We start from the raw sequence: 20,408 nt of genomic DNA, 5'->3' as shown, positions 1-20,408 counted from the left end.
CATGTGAGTAGCATTTTATGATTTCCCTGCAGCTGGGAAAGGAATGCTGGGGAGGGGGCTTGGCTGTGAGGCGGGCGTGCAAGTGGGTTGAGGCTGGGAGAGGGAATTTACACAATTAACAAGTGCATTTAAAATCTACCCTCCTCTTCCAAAGGAGGCACAGGAGTGTGCCCACACGCACTTGCATTTTCTCCGCTGATGGTAAAAAATGTAAACAGCTGTTTGGGAATATCTTCTTTTTGTTTTTGTGCTTTTATTTCTTCTTCATCCTTAAAAGTGGGCTGCGTGGCAGAAAGACACCTCAGCCCAGAAGAGCTTTTCCGAGCGGAAGAACTCCCCGGAGGGTTTCTTTCCCAAGTTTCTTTTGCAGATGTGTAGATCTCTGTTTCTTTCCCATTACGCTCCTTAATCTGGAGGGGCATTTACAGCCTTCTATCTGCAAAGGGGCCAGGGTGACTTTTGTGTCTCCGGTTCTCAGCTCAAGTTGTCTGTAGTAAACAGCACCAAATCCAACCTGATTTAACCTCTCAGTTTTCACCACTAAAAGAGTTCAATAAGCACAGTCCGGGTATGAGAAAGCATGGGCTGCATTTTATCCATCCTCTCAGCCCGGAGGGTAATAAGTAGGTGTCTCAGCATTGACACTGTTTTTAACTTTGGGGAAGTTTTCTTTTCCTTTCTTTCATTCTTTTTTTTTAATCAAGCCCTGGAATTTGCAATCAGTGAACATTGGATAGGTTGAAGTTGGAAAGGGACAGGGAAAATGATTTTGCTTTAGAGCACTTTTGTAGCCAGCAGCAGGTTGTCGTGGCAAAGTAAGCTTGTATGTACCATTGGATAATGGTTGTTACTGAGGCTAAATAATGCGCTGCAAAAAAATGTACCTGGTCACAAACCTGCTTACATTCTGGTTGTCTGAAGACTCAGAAATTCCCACCCCCTGCCCTCTTCCTTCCTTTCTTTCTTTAGAGGCTTTCATGTTGCGGGCATGTCATGCTGAACGTTCAGAGACTTGGGCATCTGCAGGAAGTGCATCCTAGTTCACATTCTCCAGGGGGAGGGGGAAAGGAGGAGAAAGAGGCAACACAGGCAGGGTGCTTCGCTTTTCCTAAGCTTCTGGCTTTGAGCAGCTGTGCATAATGAGAGTGTAAGAGTCTGAGGCACTCTGCGCTGGGACTCGGCCAGGGGTGGCGCAGTCAGCCGGATGCTCGGGTGCATAAATGAATGCTGTTATGCAGGAGGGTCAGGGCTGCAGCTTCCAAGTTACCATAGGTCATGCAGTGAAATACTAACCATGGGATGGGAATTGGAGAGAGAAAAGAACCCTTTGTCTTCTACAAGGAATTCTTTCGTGGAGGCAATTCTCTCCAACCTTCCTCTTACCACAACACACCAGGGTAAACAGATAAGGCTGCTCAAAGCGGGGAATGAGTGGACGGAGGGCTCAAGTAGCCATCCAATTGGACAGGGTTCAGTATTTGGGGCCATCACAATATCTGGACTCAGCCATGGCACAGTGGTGTGTCTTGGCACACAGGTTGAGTAATCTAATTTAAGCAACCCAGGGAAAGCCAAAGAAGTCGGGCAAGATGAATGATCTGGTGCCTGTGCTTTGTTATTATTTATTTCTTGCCATTACTGGTAGCAATGCATTGCAGAAACATTACAAAGTGTTTGTTTTACGCCTTCTCCCAATCTCACCTTCTTAGCACCTTGTTTTCCCTTTGCCCTCTCCCAGTCTTTGTCCCTGTATGCATTTTTGACACAGTTGTAACCACAGCCTAGATATACTTATTTGTTTTGCTTTGTTCCCCAATATTATTCTGCAATACTTTCCCATATCTCAGTACAACTTCATATAGATTGCTAATTGTGGCTGGATTAAATGAATTAAACCCTGATACAGATATGCCATAATCTCTTTAGCAATTGTTAGATTTCTTCAAATTGCTTCTAGTGTTTCCAAAATTGTACATGCCACTTACAGATATTTCTGTGCCCAATGCTTTTTCACTCCCTTTTTTAAAAAATTGGGGGAAGGAGATTAATTTTCAGCATTGCTATTACTGAGGTAAAATATATGACTATTTTTGTGGCTTTTTATGCCTATTACCAGACTCTTCTCTGAAAAGCATTTCCATCATCCCAAACTATCAGCAATATGGTCTAGATTAACACCAATTTATCTAGAGCCCAGTGCACATTAGATTCTTTAGGTTTTCTTTTTGCTCCCTAAATTAGAAGTCATAAAAAGGTGCTGGTCTTTTTTTTAAAGCTGGCTGTGGAGTCCTAGTGAGCCAGGAGGTATCATCCTTCATAGCATGAGGCTGCAGCTGCCAGGGTTCCCCCACTGTGTCCATGGCAGGCGTGAGGACAGCAAGCACGGCAGCCTCCTGTCTCTGTCTCTGTAAGGGGTGAAGAAAGGAAGGGTAGAAGGTCTTCATCATGCACCAGGACACCTGAGAAATATAGCCAAGGCTTTCAGTGGGGACAGGCAGACTAGAATTATTTCCAAGCCCCGAGGTTCAATCCCCGCAGACTCATTGAGCCCATCTGTTTTCCTCCCCTCCCTGACAGAGCCAGCCCAGAGGTAAACTCACTTCTTGGGCAGGATTTGAGGCTGAGGCCTGGCAGACTGGGGCTTGGGTCCTTCGGAAGGTGAGGACTAGCAAAGCTTATTAAGAGAAAAAGAAAAGGAGCCTGTTTTATGGTCTCCACTGCCCTGTAAAGCTCTCCCAGGTGCACGCGCTTTAATGGCGGAGGGCAGGCAGGGCGCAGGGGTCTCTGAATGCCAGCCTCCATCAAGTAAGAGTTGTAGAATACTTCTTTTTCAGTTTCTACCTCCTGCGAGGACAATTTTATCAACCATTCATTTTTTCTTTTATTTCCTCTTCCCCTGTATCTCATGAGTTTGGAGATTAATCTGTGCTTTCTTGACCTCCTATGTAGCTCACTATAAATTGCTTCAGTGCTAATCTCTTTTGTTCATTCAATAATGATTTGTGCAAAGGCCGGGAGTGCCCGCTGGGAGCCACACGGCGGCTCGGCGCGCATTTGCCCACCCTGACTTACGCGAGCAGGAAATTACAGCGTCTCAGGAGCAAGATTTTCTCACCGCATGTAAGGGGGTCTGATAAATGCGGGGTCTTTTAGAAGCTTTATCGACTTTTTTAGTCTGCGGGGGCTCATTGGAAGAAGTGCTGCTGTGCAGATCTGGGGGCCCCCAGAAGCTGGACTCTGATCTGGGTCTGAATTCAAGGGGAGGTGGAAGGGCAACGATTCGAGAAGGAAAGGAAGCCTGGATGCTCCTGCAAAGGCTATGCAGCCCCAGAGAAATGGTGTGCTTGTGGCCTGCCAGAAAGAATAAGCTTTGTCCACTAAGGAGAGGATAAGAGGCTTTTAAATTACAGCACTTAAGCAAGACATTAGGAAGGACTTCCCACACGATAACATTCCTCTATCTTTATTGTAGTGTTGGTTTGAGGTCTAGCTTTCTTACAAGATTATGCTCCGGGAGGGGAAGCATGGTTTCTGCTTTATTCACGGCCATATCCCCAATCTTTTACCTAATCGTAACATCTTCCTCTTACCTGGGGTTTGCTGAGCGCTAGGCCATGTTTTTAGTGTTCTATCTACATCAGCAGTCCCCAGCTTTTCTGACACCAGGGACTGGTTTCATAGAAGACAATTTTTCCATGGACAGTGGGTGGGGGGTGGGTGGAGGCGGAGCTCAAGCGGTGATGGGAGCGATGGGGAGCAGCCGTAAATACAGATGAAGCTTTTTGCTGGCTCACCTGCTGCTCACCTCCTGTTTTGTGTCCCCCCCCCCGGGGGGGACACAAAAGACAATTTTTCCATGGACCGAGGGGGTGGGAACAGAGCTCTGTGGCCTGGTCCCTAACAGATCTACGTTATTTCAGTTTATCCTCATAACAACCCTATTTGCTTTATACTATTATTATTCCCCTTTACAGATTTGAAAATTCAGAAACAAGGTTATGCTAGAGAGTAGATGGGGTCTTATGTATGCGAGCCAGGAGATAAGGAGGAGGCATTGAGGAAGAGAAAGGAGTGTCATGCCCTTTGATAGTGGCAGGACCACAGTTTGAACCCAAGCAGTCTAGCGCCAGAGTCTGTGTTCTGGATCACTTGACCACAACTCATTTAGCATTGGAGGAGGGGATGATCACAAGTGTAAAAGAACACTGAAACACTACTGTGCAGCTAAAACTTAACAGTAGTCATAATAATAATGGCAATGATGGTGATATTTATCACGATAGTGAATAGCACTATTTGCTCTGTGCCAGATACTTTTTACAGAAGCGTTGTGCATGCATTTTGATTTAATCCTGACAATAGCCATAAAAGATAGCCACCATCCTTATCTCTATTTCACCAACAAAATAACTCACATTCTGAGACGTTATGCAGCGTGTCCCAGGTCACAGAGCTAGTGAGTCTGATTCTGATGTCTACGGCAGGCGTACCCTGACGATATTGTGGGCTCAGTTCCAGACCACCACAATGAAGTGAATATTGCAATAAAGCAATTTATGTGAATTTCTTTGGTTTCCTGGTGTACATAAAAGTTATGTTTACACTATACTGCAGTCTATTAAGTGTTCAGTATCATTATGTCTAAAAAACAATGCACATACCTTAATTTAAAAATACTTTATTTCTTAAAAATGCTAACAGTCGCTGAGCCCTCAGTGAGCCATAATCTTTTTGCTGGTGGAGGGTCTTGCCTTGATGTTGATGGCTGCTGACTGGTCAGGTTGCTGGTGGTTGGGGTGGCTGTGGCAATTTCTTAAAATAAGACAGCAACGACATTTTCTGCATCAATTGACTCTTCCTTTCACGAAAAATTTATGTGATGCTGTTTGATAGTATTTGGCTCACGGAAGAACTTCTTTCAAAATTTGAATCAGCCCTCTCAAACTCTGATGCTACTTTATCAAAAAATTTAGGCAGTTGCAGCCGTGTTTTCTGAGTTCCTGTCTCCTTGCCAGCACCGCCCGGATGGCCTCCCAAAACTGCGACCCGGCCGCTGCCAGCGTCGTGGTGGCCCGTAAAGGAGCCGAGCCCAGCGGGGGCGCCGCCCGGGGCCCCGTGGGCAAAAGGTTACAGCAGGAGCTGATGACCTTCATGATGTCTGGTGACAAAGGAATTTCTGCCTTTCCTGAATCAGACAACCTTTTCAAAAGGGTGGGGACCATCCATGGAGCAGCCGGCACAGTATATGAAGACCTGAGGTATAAGCTCTCCCTAGAGTTCCCCAGTGGCTACCCTTACAATGCACCCACAGTGAAGTTCCTCACGCCCTACTACCACCCCAGTGTGGACACCCAGGGTAACATCTGCCTGGACATCCTGAAGGACAAGTGGTCTGCCCTATATGACGTCAGGACCATCCTGCTTTCCATTCAGAGCCTGCTAGGAGAACCCAACATTGATAGCCCTTTGAATACACATGCTGCTGAGCTCTGGAAAAACCCCACAGCTTTTAAAAAATACCTGCAGGAAACCTACTCAAAGCAAGTGTCCAGCCAGGAGCCCTGACCAGGGCTATCTGGACTCTCCCCGTGTTCTTTTTTTTTTCCTTGGATGGTCTGTCCTTTCCCTGATTTCTGTATAGGACTCTGTATCTTGAGCTATGTTCTTATTGTTTTGTTCCTGTTTTTTAAATTAAGTCTCTGGTTGAGCCCTTGTGGTGTATATCAAATAAATACATTTTTGTTGTTTTTTATACAAAAAAAAAATTTAGGAAATATTCTAAATCCTTCATTGTCATTTCAACAACGTTTACGGCATCTTCACCGGGAGTAGGTGCCATCTCAAGAAACCACCTTCTTTTCTTATCCGTAAGAAGCAACTCCTCATCTGCTCAATTTCCATCATGAAATTGCAGCAATTCAGTCACACCTTCAGGCTCCACTTTTAACTCTAGTTCTCTAGCTGTTTCCAGCACGTCTGAGATTACTTCCTCCTCCGAAAGCTTGAATCCCTCAAAGTTATACATGCGGGCTGGAATCAACTTCTTCCAAACTCCCACTAATATCAATAGTTTGACCTCCTCCCATGAATCACGAATGTTCTTAATGGCCTCTGGAATGGTGAATCCTTTCCAGAAGGTTTTCAATTTACTCTGCAGAGATCCATCAGAAGAATCACTATTTATGGCAGCTATAGCTGTACAAAATGTCTTTCTTGAATAATAAGACTTGAAAGTTGAAATTACTCCTTAATCTATAGGCTACAGAATAGGTATTGTTTTAGCAGTCATGAAAACAGCATTAATCTCCGTGTACATCTCCATCAGAGCTTTTGGGTGACTAAGTACATTGTCAATGAGCAGTAATATTTTGAAAGGAATCTATTTTTTCTGAGCAGTAGGTTTCAACAATGGGCTTGATGTATTCAGTACACCATGCTGTAAACAGATGTGCCATCATCCAGACTTTATTGTTCCATTTATAGAGCAGAAGCAGAGTAGATTTAGCATAATTTTTAAGGGACCTAGGATTTTCATAATGGCAAAGCAACACTGACTTCAACTTAAAGTCACCAGTTGCATTAGTCTGTAGCAAGAGAGTCAGTCTGTCCTTTGAAGCTTTGAAGCCAGGCATTGACTTCTCCTCTCTAGCTATGAAAGTCCTAGATGGCATCTGCTTCCAAGAGAAGGCTGTTTCATCTACATTGAAAGTATGTTATTTAGTGTAGCCACATTCGTCAATGATCTTAACTAGATCTTCTGGACAATTTGCTATAGCTTCTACATCAGCACTTCGTGCTTGATCTTGCACTTTTATGTTATGGAAGCAGATTCTTTCCTTAAACTTCATGAACCAACCTCTGCTGGCTTCCATCTTTTCTTCTGAAACTTCTTCTCCCCTCTCAGCCTTCATAGAATTGAAGAGAGTTAGGGCCTTGCTCTGGATTAGGCTTTGACTTATGGGGATGTTGTGGCTGGTTTGATTTTCTGTCCAGACCACTGAAACTTTCTCCATATAGGCAATAAAGCTGTTTCCCTTTCTTATCATTTCTGTGTTCACTAGAGTAGCACTTTTAAACTTCTTCAAGAAACTTTTCCTTTACATTCACAACTTGGCTTACAGTTTGGCACAAGAGGCTTAGCCTTTGTTTGTCTCAGCTTTCAACATGCCTTCCTCACTAAGCTTGATCATCTCTAGCTTTTGGTTTAAAGTGAGAGATGCGTAACTCTTCATTTCATTTGAACACTTGAGGCCATTGTAGGGTTATTAATTGGCCTAATTTCAATATTCTTGTGTCTTAGGGAATAGGGAGGCCCAAAGACAGGGTTAGAGACAGGGGGATGGCTGGTCAGTGGTGCAATCAGAACACACACAACACTTACCTATTTGGTTTTCTGTCTTACATAGGTGACGTTTGTGGTGCCCCAAGACAATTACAACAGTGGCATCAAAGATCAGTGATCACAGGTCACCATGATAGATATAATAACAATGAAAAAGTTTGAAATAGTGTAAGAATTACCAAAATATAACACAGGCACATGAAGTGAGCACATGCTGTTGGGAAAATGGCACCAGTAGACTTTCTGGATGCAAAGTTGCCACAGACCTTCAATTTGTAGATAACACAATATCTGCAAAGCACAATAAAGCGACACACGATAAAATGAGGTATGCCCGTACCTATGTCTGTACCTCACTGACATACCAACAGGTTACAGCTAGAACAAAGGCCAGAACAGTAACCAGAAAGGATTTGCCTGGGACTGTGGAGATGGCTTAGTGGCCTCTTCTGATCTCTTTCAATTTAGGATTCTGGGATGACTTTTAAATCACCCTCTCATTGTGTTGCACAAAATATGGAGATCTCAGCCCATTCCTGTTACTGCCTCAAAGGCAAATTCCTAAAGAAAGAAGGCACTAAGAAAAAAAAAAGTCACCATTGGGCAAGTCATTGGTGCACTTGTAAGAAAAAGAAGAATCCCAGCTAAGCGCTTGCCTCTGTTCAGTGCTCTGAACTTGGGCTGTCCAGCATGATAGACATTAGTAGCCACATGTGGCAACTGAGCACTTGAATTGTGGCAGTCCGAATTGAGATGTGCCACAATGTGAAAATACCCACCAGATTTCAATCGATAGCTTAGTATGAAAAATGTGGGCTAATCTCAATAGGTTTGTATCGATTGCATATTAAAACAATAATCTTGTGGATATAATGGTTAAATAAATTATTAAAATTAATTTTACCTGATTTTTTTAATTTTTAAAAAAAATCATTGTAAAATACACATAACATGACATGTATCATCTTAACCACTATTAGGTACACAGGTCAGTAGCGTTACGTACATTCACATTGCTGCGCAATCGATCTCCAGAACGCTTTTCATCTTGCAAAAGGAAACTCTGTACCTGTTAAACAACAATTCCTCCCTCTCCCCAGCCCCTGGGAACCACCATTCTACTTTGTATGAATTTGACTATTCTAAGTATCTCACAAGAGTGGAATCATACAGTGTCTGTCTTTTTGTAATTGGCTTATTTCACTTAGCCTAATGTTGTCTAGGTTCATCCATTTGTAGCATGTGTCAAAATGTCCTACCTTTTTAAGGTTGAATGATATTCCATTATATGTATATACCACATTTTGTTTATCCATTCATCCACCCATGGACATTTGGACTGCGTCCACCTTTTTCTCCTTTTTTTAATGTGGCTACTGTAATATTTAAAATTGGATTTGTGCCTCATATTTGTGGTTTACATTGTATCTTTATTGGACAGCACTGCTCCGAGATTTTCTCTCTTCCTTGATGTTTTCTTTTCCTGATGCCCCTCCTCCTCACTCCCATACGTAAGGCCTCAACTACCCTTCACCAGGTCTTAGTTTTCCCTCTCCTCTTCCCTTTCCCTAAGACCGAGCCAAGAATCTTAGCTCTGATCAATCACTCCCTTTCCTAAGGATCTATGAAAGGCTGTCACATTGAGCTAAGTTTTCTGTAATTGAATGAAACTGTGACATTTCTCAAGGGGAATATCCCTTTTTTCCATAATACATAAGTAGAAGGACTAATAAATTTGGACTGAGAAGGAAAAGCTTTTGAAGTAATTTGATTTTTTTTTTTAAAGTCAACAGTTTTTTCCAGCTCTCCAGCTGCGAGTAAATTTTATTAACCACCAGTCAGGGAAGAGTGCAAAACCAATAAAGCATAAATTCAAAGCAGAGATCCGACACCAGCTTCTCATTTCTGAAATACCGTTTTCCTGGACAGAGCTGGGGATCTAGAGATTCAAGGCATTGGAATGTGGTCGCCATCTTTGGAATTTTCTTATCACTTCCAGGATAAAACCCCAAAGCTTTAGTGTGGCTTCCAAGGCCTTTCAGTTCTTCAGGTTCCTCTCCCACCACTCCCTGCAGACATCGCAACAGGAAGGTAAGTATTCCATATTAGTCCCCAAGTGGCAGTGCGCTCCCAGGTCCCAGCCTTCATAAGTCTCCTACCTCAGTCTGGGAGGTCCCACCCTACCTGTCTGCACCTGGTGAAACCTTACTTGTTCATGAGAACATAGTTCCAAGGTCATGCCCTCTATGAAGCAACTCTTGACCCCAGCATCCATTGGGGCCCAGCAGGAAACAGATGTCACCCTCCGATCAGTGGTTAAAGGGAGTCGAATGATGGGGCTATTTACAAAGGTATAAAGACATGGGCAGTGTTAAGGGAAACCAAGATGGGATGGCCAAAGGCAGCTGCTGGAAGCAGAAAGGAGGAAGAAGTTGCTGAGATGAGGCCAGACTCATCAGAGAGACCTCTAGGCAGAGGGGTGGCCTCATTAGAGTGGTGCAGCCCCTGCCAACCTACCGTGTGACAAGAAGGGAGGTCTCTCTCTTCCACCTTCTCACATCCTGCCATGGTCTCCCATGGACCAAAGCCATCTGGAAGCCAGAAGACATGAGTGCCCCCAGAGGATGTAGTTCGTAGAGGTCACCACCTGGAGCACAGAGCACAGAGTGGGTGGAAGAGAATAGAGGGTGGGTCCAGAGGGGTAAGCAGAGACTACCTAGCAAGCCCCTACCCTATCTCCAGAAATACTCCCTCCCCAAGACTCCTGAGCTGTATCATTTATACTGCAAGACAATCCTTATGATACTGTATTCTTGGTAAAATGCTTTTCCCCAACTACACATGAGACAATGAGCTTTCTGAAGCTCACACTCCTTCCTCTTATCCATATATATATTTCTAACACCTTGCAAAGTACCTGGTAGGTAGTAGGTATTAAATAAATATGGAGTGAATGAATGCGCTCCTGTATCACATATTTCTTTCTAAAGCTCTCTTTGGAATCTAGATAACCTATAGTGATTCTAGAATGGGAATTTCTCAATGAATTGGACATTTAGAATTAAAATCCCCCTTCTCTGAATCCCAGCTAGGGAGCTAAAATGAATCAAATGGGTGATTCTTAGTGTCTCATTATGCTGTACTTGGTGGCACATTAAGGCATGAGGAACTGAGGAACTTGAACTTAACTGGTAGGAATCAGAAATAAATTAGACCAAATGTGAAAATAAGTGTGTAGGGGCTCAAGAGAAATTAAGCAATTGTTTGAATAAAAATCAGGCAGCAGAAGTCATATACATATATATATGTCTCATATCAGAGTGGCACAGCAGAAGCATGCTGGGCCCATATATGTCTCATATATGTATGATATCTTGTGCCTTTTCTTCATGGCCCCTTTAATTAACTTTTTCATAAAAACTTATGTGGTTTGGAGAGAGAGACTAGGGGATTTAATGCTTTGACTCTACACTGGCTGGGATGGAGAGTTAGGGGCACAGTGGGAAATGCCAGCTCCAGCAATGGAAAGCAGAGGCTGCAGGACACTGGACTGTGACTATAAAGGGTACATTAAAGGCTGAGGTTGACAGCCATAGTTGTTCCAGGGACAAGGTTTTGTTGTGCCAACTAGACTAGCCTCCTAATCAAACCAATGAGTGAGGACACATCTCTGAATGTGTCAGTGGGTGTTGGGTTCGTTCACTCTACTGAGTCAGTGTTTGCCCTGGAGTTTGGAGGGTCTGTTAGTTTCCTAGCACTGTCATAACATTACTACAAACTGGCTAGTTTAAGAAGCAGAAATTTATTATCTCACGATTCTGGAGGCGAGAATCTGGAAATGAAGGTGTGGGCAGGACTGTGCTTCCTCTGGGGCAGAAAGCTCTAGAGGAGAATGGCCCCATGCTTACTCCAGCTTCTGGTGGCCCCGGTGTTCCTTGGCTTGGGGCTGCGTGACTCCAGGCTCTGTTGTTATCTTCCCGTGGCCCTTCCCTCTACGTGTCTCCTCTGTGTCTGTCTGTCTCAAATATCCCTCTCCTTTCTCTTATAGGGACACCAGCTATTGGATTTAGGGCCCACCCTAAATCTGGAATGACATCATCTGGTGATCCTTAATTATATCTGCAGAGAGCCTGTTTCCAAATAAAGTCACATTCACAAGTACTAGGGGTTAAGAAGTAGACATGTCTTTTGGGGGCCGCTGTTTACCCCACTACAGAGGTTATGGTGATTCTATTAGTCTGCCTCCTCTCCAAAGCCAAACGCCCTCCTAGAGTCCATCTCATCTTCCTGAATCCAGGATCTTGCTTCATTGATTATTTCCATTTTCTCTTTTGTATTTTGAACATCTTTGACTTGACCCCTTTCTTCAGCCTACAAATGTGCTTTAACCTTAAACAAACCAGCTGCTCTCCTACTGACTCTATATTTGAAATGGAAATTCCTCTATAACACCAGCACACCCCACCACCACACTCCAAGGAAGGATCCCTTCTCTCCACGTCACACTTGCTTCCAGGCTGACTTGGGCTCTCATTGCAAAAACTGCCTTTTAGAAGTTATCAATGAAGTTCGGGTTGCTTATTCCCATGAACTTTCATTCTCTTTGGTCCTTCCAATTTGCTTTGTTGTGTTTAATTCTCTTGGCCATCCCTTCCTGTTTGAAGTTTCTCTCTTACCTTGGGTATAAAGTTAGGGCTTGCAGGGAGACTCCAGCTAAAAAAAAAGGCCCCTCAATGACATTCTGCCCAGCTGCTAATGGATTATGTCCCAAATTTTATGTTTGTTGTATTCCTTTCTTTCCATGTTAACTAGATTGACTTTTCTTTAAAAATATATTAATACCTAAAGCAAAAATAGCATTTCCAACCACCTGTAAAGTAAACGAAAGGTGCCTTCTCATTTTTAAATAGAAGGATACCTATTACAACAAAGAGATTGTACCCATCCTCCAATGTAACACCTGTTCAATAGATTTGAGCCATCCTGGTCTTACCTAGTCATCACCTGGCCTCAGGAAGGCAACCAAGACAAGGAGATGTCCCAGTGCTCTGCAGTTTCATAAGAAATGGGTTTAGACTCCAAGTCATATAGCAAGCACATAGTGACTTCACCACCTTCTTTCTAGGATGGGCTTTTATAGCCTCTGCCTACCATTCACAGTGGCCCCCAGAAATTTGCTAATTGGTCAGTCTAAATACAAGTTCCTGAGCCCTGCAGGCACTAGCAAGAGAAGACGAATTTGTGAACTTCACTATTGTTCAGACCCTAGACAACAGCAGCATCTACCACTGGCTGCTGTTCTGTTGCAATCTTATTTTTAGCAATTTTCTTAGAAAAGCAGCCATTTTGTCAAGATTTTTGAAGCCATTGGGATACATCTGTGTACAGTATTCTGCTGTAAAATTTTAACTCTGTCTATATTGCTAGTTAAGTCTCTTCTCACTCCTAATATTATTCACTTGTGTTTTCTCCATCTTTCTTTTTATTTTTTAATTAATCTTCTCAACAAACTAACTTTTGGTTTTACTGATTCATTTTCCTTAACTATCTATTTCATTGATTTATTATTTTTAACTTTTATTGATATCTAGAATACATATAAAAAGATGCACATAGCACAGCTCGATGGATTTTTACAAAGTAAACACACTTGTGTAATCAACATTAGATCAAGAAACAAAATAGCACCAGCACAACACCCCAGAACCCTCCTCATGAGCCCTTCCAATCAGCTACCCCACAAAGGTAGCATTAGCCTTCCTTTTACACAGCACAGATTCATTTTGTCTGTCTCTTTTCCTACTTTATATGCAATGTACTGAAATAAAACCTACATTCTCTTTCTTGTCTGGTTTTACTCATCCTTACAGCAGGCTTCTCATTTGTAACCTACCTCCAGTGTTTTCAGGATTGTAGGCAAGGAATGTAAATCACCTGGTACAGGGTCTGGCCTGTAGCAGAGGTGTGTAAGTCAAAGTTATTGTCATGAAATATGGCATTATCTGCAGATGGGTGAAGTACAGAAGAGAAGAAGTGAAGAATGGATGCAGTGGACAAAGCCCAGCGAATTTATCCTGATAAGTTCCCAAATGTGTCCTGGCCGGGACCAGGACCAGGAGACCTATTTGGGAGAGCAGGAATTTGGTACCTCGTTTCCAACTGCTTGCTGAGATGCTAAGTACCTGGTTTTATTATTTTCCTAACATCCTAATATTTTATTGTGAAAATCTTCAACTACCTGAAACATTAACTTTTATATAGTAAATACCCATGTATCCATCACCTGGACTCTCCAATTAACATTTTGCTTTTTGTGTTTTATCATATATTTATGTCTGTCCATTCATCAATTCATCTTTATTTTTTATGCATTTCAGAAGAAGTTATAGACTTTTGTAGTAGGTTTTTAAAAATTAATATAAAATTCCTATTACATATTCATATTACATTACAATTTTATAGTTGACCATGTTAAGGTTAATTCGCTGGCATTTAGTACATTCATAATGTTGTACAACCAAGACTTCTATCTAGATTCAAAACATTTTCATCCCTCCAAAATAACGCCCCTTACCAATTAAACAGTTACTCCTCATTCTCCCTTTCCTCCAGCTCCTGGTGGCCACCCATTTGCTTTCTGTTTCTATGGATTTACCTATTCTGGATATTTCATGTAAATAGAATCGTATAACGCGTAATCTCTTGTGTCTGGCTTCTTTCGCTTAGCATGTTTGCGAGGTTCATCCACGTTATAGCACATATCAGTACTTTATTCCTTTTATGGCTAAATGAGATTTCATTGTGTGGGCATGACCACAATTTGTATATCTATGCATCTGGTGATGGATATTTGGGTTCTTTTTTTGGCTATTGCATATTTGAGCATTTGCGTGTAAGGATTTGTTTAGGGATCTCTTTTTAATTCATTTCAGTATATACCTAGGAGTAGAATTGCTGGGTCATATGGTAAGTCTACATTTAACTTTTTGAGGAACTGACAAACTGTTATTCCGGTAGGAGGTTTTCGAACCCTGAGAAATCTCTTGCTCAATGTGGGCATTCTTTTCATAAGACTAGATGTTGGCCCTCCATGGCCAGCTATTAGCAACAATTTAGTCCCAGCCTGATACCCTCAATTAGCTTCCTTTCTGGATAAAATATGCAGGGATTTTATTGGCATGTGAGAGGAGTTGCTGATTAGACAGGCTACAGTTTCCTCTTGTCTCCTGTAGGCATGTCAGCTCACCTGCTGTTGGAAGGGCCGGGGAGGATAAACTGTTGGGAACACCTGCAGCTCAGTTAATGGTTCCTGTTGCATGATCAATGAGTCTCCAGTCCGGGGAAACTGCCACATGGTACAGGACCCTTCTGACACAGCATGAGCCCTTGATGGCTGAAGCAGCACCAGTCCCCCTTATGGTTTCCTGGGTTCTGCTAGGAGTTAAGTACAACAGGTTTGGGTTGGAGAGAGGAATTTGCCAAAGAAATGCATGGGAGTGGCAGCTTCTGGAACAGGCGCTGACAGCTGTCATGAGATTTCAGAGGGCTGCCCCTGCTCCACAAGCCTGAGAAAACAGGAGAAATTCCAACTATTGCATGATATCATCTGTGCCTTAGTAGCATTTGTTTTTAAACTATGGATTTAATTGCTGTTCCATTGGCTCCTATTTCTTCTTTCCCCTAGAATAATGGAATCTTTGAAATTCCCATGAAAGCATGTTCGATTGCCACTTCTTCTCCAACTTCAAGACAGAATCATCCCTAATATTGAAAACAAATCTGTTATTGGCAGAACAAGCCCAAGTGTTGGTTTTGCAGAGTCAGGAAAGGGAAGCAACAGTGTCAGAGTGGAGCAGAGACAGCAACAAGGGCTGCTCATAAGAATGCCAATAATCCTCCACATTTTGTTCAGCACATTACCATGTGCAAATCCGGTTTACAACAACCTTGTCAGATAAGCAGAGAATGTGCTGGTAGATCTTGATTTTTCAGATGAAAAGTTCCAAATTAAAAGGGATATGGAACTTACTCAAGGCCATAGAGCTAGCAGGAAACAGACCCAGAGTTCAAACCCAGTACTATTTCTAGTATATGAGAAAGAGATTGTGATCACCCAAGGTGCTGGGGAAATAAAACTTTGGAGTCATGTAGAATCTGGAATGGGGCTATTTGAATTATGACTCAGCCACTGACAAGCCACATAACCACAAGAAGGTCATTTAACCCCAGCTTCATTTTCCTCCCCTGTACAATGGAGTTAATGATACTTAATTCACAAGATTAATGATTAATGCAGATAAAATCAAATAATGTACATGAAGTATGTTACATACTAGCAACTGCAAGTGTTCAAAAAGTTATATTAAATAGTTTTCTTGTCCATACTAGAGTATGCTAACAGATTCTAGAAAATCTACTCTTTCCATTTATTCAATTCTTGCTTTTGTTCTCTGAAGTGTCCTAAATTGTACATCCTCCAACCCCCTAAGCAGAGTTCTTTCAAATGAGAAATATTATTCATGGCATTAGAGCAATGGGGGTGCTTCAAGATAAGGGGTCCCTTTGCCGTCAGAGGGCAGGAAGCATCGATGTTTATTACTTAATTGGGATACACATTCATTTATATGTACAGCTGTCAGAAAGCAAAATTTGATCAAAGGCCCATTAGTCACAAGGATGGCTTTGCAAGGGCCACTTAGTTAAAGTAGCGAATTTAACATGAAAGGGAAGAGGGGCTGGAACACTGCGGCCTGGTACATTGTGCATTAGTGATTATTTTGGTCCTAGTTCTGCAAGCTTTCTGTAATAGAAATTAACCCAGATCCTGAAGGCTGACTGTATCAAGCATTGATGACAAGCATGGGCAAGCAGTGGCTTTTAATCCTTTTGTCATATTTCTAAGTTGGGCAAACTTGCAGACAAAACTGAGATGCAGAAATGTCTTGACAAATTTTATAGAAAATGCTGATGCTCAAAGACAGAGCAAACCTTTTGGACCATGATAGGTCAAAACAGAACTAATTGCCCTGGCATCTCTACCTAACTCTGCTGCAGAATTTGGAATTTGCTAGACTTTGTAAAGGTCATTCAATCTAGACCTCTGTGAGGTCCATTCTGTACACTGACATTCTGATCGCACTTGTTCTTTGCTACGGAATTCTCATCTGTGACAACTGTAGTATTATTGGTAATATTTCTATTATTATCTTTTACAATCAATGTGAACCACAAATTAATAAGCATTTGCTCAACACCCACAGGAAACCAGGTGCTGCTGCTACAATGGGGAGAGGTATTACAGAAGTGCATTGAGAGATAAAAGATTTCATTTGTTTTTTACATTTCATAAGCACATTTGCATTGTTCAAGCTCTCAGCACATTTGCATAATCTGCTAATAGAATGAATAAATTGACAATTGCCTTCAATAGGTAGTGAAGATATAATTGCCATCATTGTTATAATTGCCCTTGTTTAGTGAGTACCTACTATGAGGGCACCCCATGGGGACAGCAGGGGACAATGGTTAAGATCACCAACTCTGAATCCACGTGGCTCTTTTAGGACCTTGACTCCGCTGCTATTAGCTGTGTACCCTTGAAATGCAACTTAATTTCTTTATGCTTCAGTTTCTCAATCTGTAGAATGGGGTTGGTGACAATGGTACCTGCCTTATAGTACTGTTTTACCCTAAACGAAGTAATATGTGTAATATAATCAAGATACTATTTGGTACAATGTAATAATAATAATAATTATTATTATTATAGATAGGTAATTTAATGGGAGAAAACAGGAAGGCAAGAAAAAACTAAAACCTTTTTGAGTAAACACCTCATCAGGTAGCACGTCTCTTCTGTGTGTCACCAACCTACCATTAAAAAAATAAGATTTTCATTAGTCCCGAGGGAGAGATTTGATGTCTGGGATACCTCTTGGGTTGTGATGTTACAGTCGATAGAAAAAAAAAATGATCTTTGCTATCTTTCTCTGCATTCTTATGGTATCTTTTTGTTTTCCAACATGGAAGTAAAATTTTGAACTAACACTGATCAGGAAGAGTAACCGGACAAGGAGACTCATCCACCCACACCAAATTTTATCAATGGTTTTTTTGTGTGAAACAGGTAGATAAATTAAATTTTGCCATATGCTGGCCTCGGTACTGAATTGGAAAGGTGATATTGCTTCACTTAGAACAGGTGGACATCCTCTCTTTATTCGTCAACCATTGTATTTTTTCATTTTACCCATTGAGGATAATGGTAATGAATTAGCCTCTGAAGTGCTTTCTTCTTGAGACGATAAAGGGATAAAGACCCTAGGGTTGCAGTGCTAGAAGTCCTTCATAAACAGGCAACATGTGCCCCACCATCGCAGGGGAAATTCAGCTACAACCTGTAGACCTCATCCAAACCTATCTTCCAAAACTCTCAAATCTTTGGCCCTAGCCAGCTTTATCATAGTGGTCCTGCCCTTGTTTTTATTCTATCTTTGACATGTACACACACCTGTGTGTGGTTTTGGACCTTCTTGGTATTTTTATTTATTTACTTATTTATTTATTTATTTAGAGACGGTGTCTTGCTCTGTCACCCAGGCTCGAATGCAGTGGCATCATCAGAACTCACTGCAACCTCCAACTCCAGGATTTTCCCTCCTCAGCCTCCTGAGCAGCTGGGACTACAGGCATGCACCACCACACCTGGCTAATTTTTCTATTTTTTTTCTATAGAAATTGGTTCTTGCTCAGGCTGGTCTCAAACTCCTGACCTCAAGTGATCCTCCTGCCTTGGCCTCCCACGGTACTAGGATTACAGGCATGAGCCACTGTGCCTGGCCTCCTGGTACTTTTTGAACTGGCCTCCTGGCTCCCGTGCTTTCCACATTTGGCTTATTTTGTGCAATTTCTTAAAAACTCTTTTCTCCCCTTCTTTGGCTAACTCACTGGCAACCTGGACGAGTAACTTGAGTGCTGATCTCCCTTTCAATTTATGCCCCTCTCCTACTTTCAGGGTTCTGGAGCCTAAATGTTCTGGTAATACCAGATATGCTTTTTCTTCCAACTTAGGGTGTTTACTGAATTTAGCAGCATCTGGTGGGTGTTTTCTGTGATACCTCCTGCTGAACCAAGGAGATACAGGCTGTGACTCATCCATTAGCTGCATGCCAGGCACTTTGCAAACACTATACTAAAAGCATCATCTTGTTTAAGTCTCACAACTGCTCTCAAGAAGCAATTGTTGTTGTTATCTCTATTTTATAGAGAAATTTTGCATTGTGTTCTAGCCATCGTGTTGGTATGATATGGAGGTTCTAGATTCTGTTATATTCCTCTAAAGAGTGTTAATGTTTTTGTCTTTGCAGGCAGTAAACTTGCTCAGACTCAAACTGCATACTCACTCTGATAAGACACCCTTAGTAGGTAGTAGCTTAAATCTCACTTCAACTTTTTTTTCCCCTTAATTTGGCTATTTTCAGTTTGTCTCTCACATGTGTGGTTTGGGGGTCAGCTAGAGATTTGGTCAGAATTGATTAATAGAACCTGGGGCTCCCCTGCTCTGTTCTTCTTCACTTTGCGGCTCCCTCTTCACTTTCTGGAAGCTGTGACCACCTTGGGTTCTGTCTTCAGTTCCTCAGGCTGCAAAGACAGTAAGTCTTCTCTTCTTCCTTCAGTCAGCCTGTGTCACACCATGACTATGGCTCATCCCCAGGACAAAGTTGCAACAAAATAGGGAACTCACCCTCTGTTGATCTCTCCTGCCAAGTTTTAGCCCACCTCTAAAATCCATCTGCCTTTGCTGGCTGTCCATAATCTTTGGGTATGTTTTGTCTTTTAATATATTGCCCAGAGTTTATAGCTGTTGTTTATGCACGTCAGTGTGCTGGGTGCTTACTCCACCATACTGAATGCAGAACTCCAGAAATTCTCAATAAGGGAATGCTATTTTTATGATTATTTTCATAATCAGTCCTTTTGATGACAGTCATGGAATCACAGATACCCTGGGCAGGCATTGTGGAGCTGACAGACAAAAAGAGGCAAAACGCATCTCCGGAATGTTTGCAAACCTCTGCAGTGGTTCTCTCCAGAACTTGCATGGAACATCACGCTTTCTGAGTCGCTGTGTATATGTGGGGAGAAGGAGGAAGAGGCATTTTCTTGAGTAAAGCACAGTTGGTGAGGTGTTAATTCTCCCCTACCCACATCTGCCACAGAGGACACATAGCAAACAGCTCTCACTTTGGAGACAGGAGGCTTGTTAAAGTACACCACCCCAGCAGGATGGGACGGGACAGCATTTTAGAGTGACCAAGAGGGCAGAAGTACCTCTGTTCAAGCTTCTTGTGGCTCTTGGTGGGGGGTGAGGGGGGTCACAGAAGAGAACCACCTCATTTTTATAATCCCTGCAGACAGAGCTTGAAGTTGATCTGTGGGAGAGGAGCCACAAGATGTTTCTCATAAGGCATGTGGCAAGGGCCAAAAGGAAAGGTAATTGTCTCTGAGGTCAGAGACAAGGAGGTCCTTCCGGCGAGAGAGCAGCAGACGCAGATGCTCTTGAGAACCACGTGCTCCTCAGATGCCTCCACACCAGCAGAACACACTCCCAGTTCACTATACCAGCTTGAAAATACAGACACTTCCTTTCTGCCTCACACTGTACTGTTGTCAGCAACACACACAGCAACCAGTCAGGGGCAGAGCCAGAATCACTAGTTCCAGGACCAAACGGGGGATAGAACCGGCCATGGGACCTAGCAGAGAAATGACCACAAGCCAGACGATGGCACAAACTCCTGGACACTGACCTGCCCTATTCATCCTCCCAAGCCAGGGACAGCCAAGAGAAGTGAAAGAAGAAATAGAATCAGAAAGAAGAGGAGGGGGATAGACCCGTATGAAAGATGCTGTGAGAAGGAGATTGAAGACTAGACATCGTCTATGATTTTAAGAATCGAGATTGGGTCGACAAAAGAAAAAGAGAAATGACACAAAAAGAAGCTGCCTGCTCTAGGCAGATGGAGAGTTCAGGGCCAATAAAGAAACTTGCAGTTCTGAGGATAAA

The 20,408-nt window shown here is 42.5% G+C and overlaps 1 protein-coding gene across 4 annotated transcripts; it reads left to right on the top strand.

The window, feature by feature from the left end:
• The first annotated feature begins 5,025 nt into the window (after positions 1–5,025).
• LOC105827492 (ubiquitin-conjugating enzyme E2 C-like) lies at positions 5,026–5,565 on the top strand. 4 transcript variants are annotated; one of them, XM_012665688.1, is made up of 2 exons: positions 5,026–5,161; positions 5,243–5,565. In XM_012665688.1, the coding sequence occupies exons 1-2, from the start codon at positions 5,026–5,028 to the stop codon at positions 5,563–5,565; spliced, it is 459 nt and encodes a 152-aa protein (XP_012521142.1). The 4 variants fall into 4 exon arrangements, with proteins under 4 accessions (XP_012521142.1, XP_012521143.1, XP_012521141.1 ...); XM_012665689.1 differs by having other exon boundaries at positions 5,026–5,178; positions 5,356–5,565; XM_012665687.1 differs by having other exon boundaries at positions 5,026–5,310; positions 5,383–5,565.
• The last annotated feature ends 14,843 nt before the right edge of the window (positions 5,566–20,408 follow it).

This window comes from Propithecus coquereli, unplaced genomic scaffold (genome assembly GCF_000956105.1).
Source record: "Propithecus coquereli isolate 6110/MARCELLA unplaced genomic scaffold, Pcoq_1.0 Scaffold121, whole genome shotgun sequence".
In the NCBI taxonomy this organism is placed as follows: Eukaryota; Metazoa; Chordata; class Mammalia; order Primates; family Indriidae; genus Propithecus; species Propithecus coquereli.
Note: the sequence above shows the minus strand (reverse complement) of the source record. Positions and strands in the feature narration are given on the sequence as shown.

Coding starts and splice junctions, on each gene's coding strand:
- LOC105827492 (XM_012665686.1), top strand. CDS start 5,026: ATGGCCTCCCAAAACTGCGACCCGGCCGCTGCCAGCGTCGTGGTGGCC.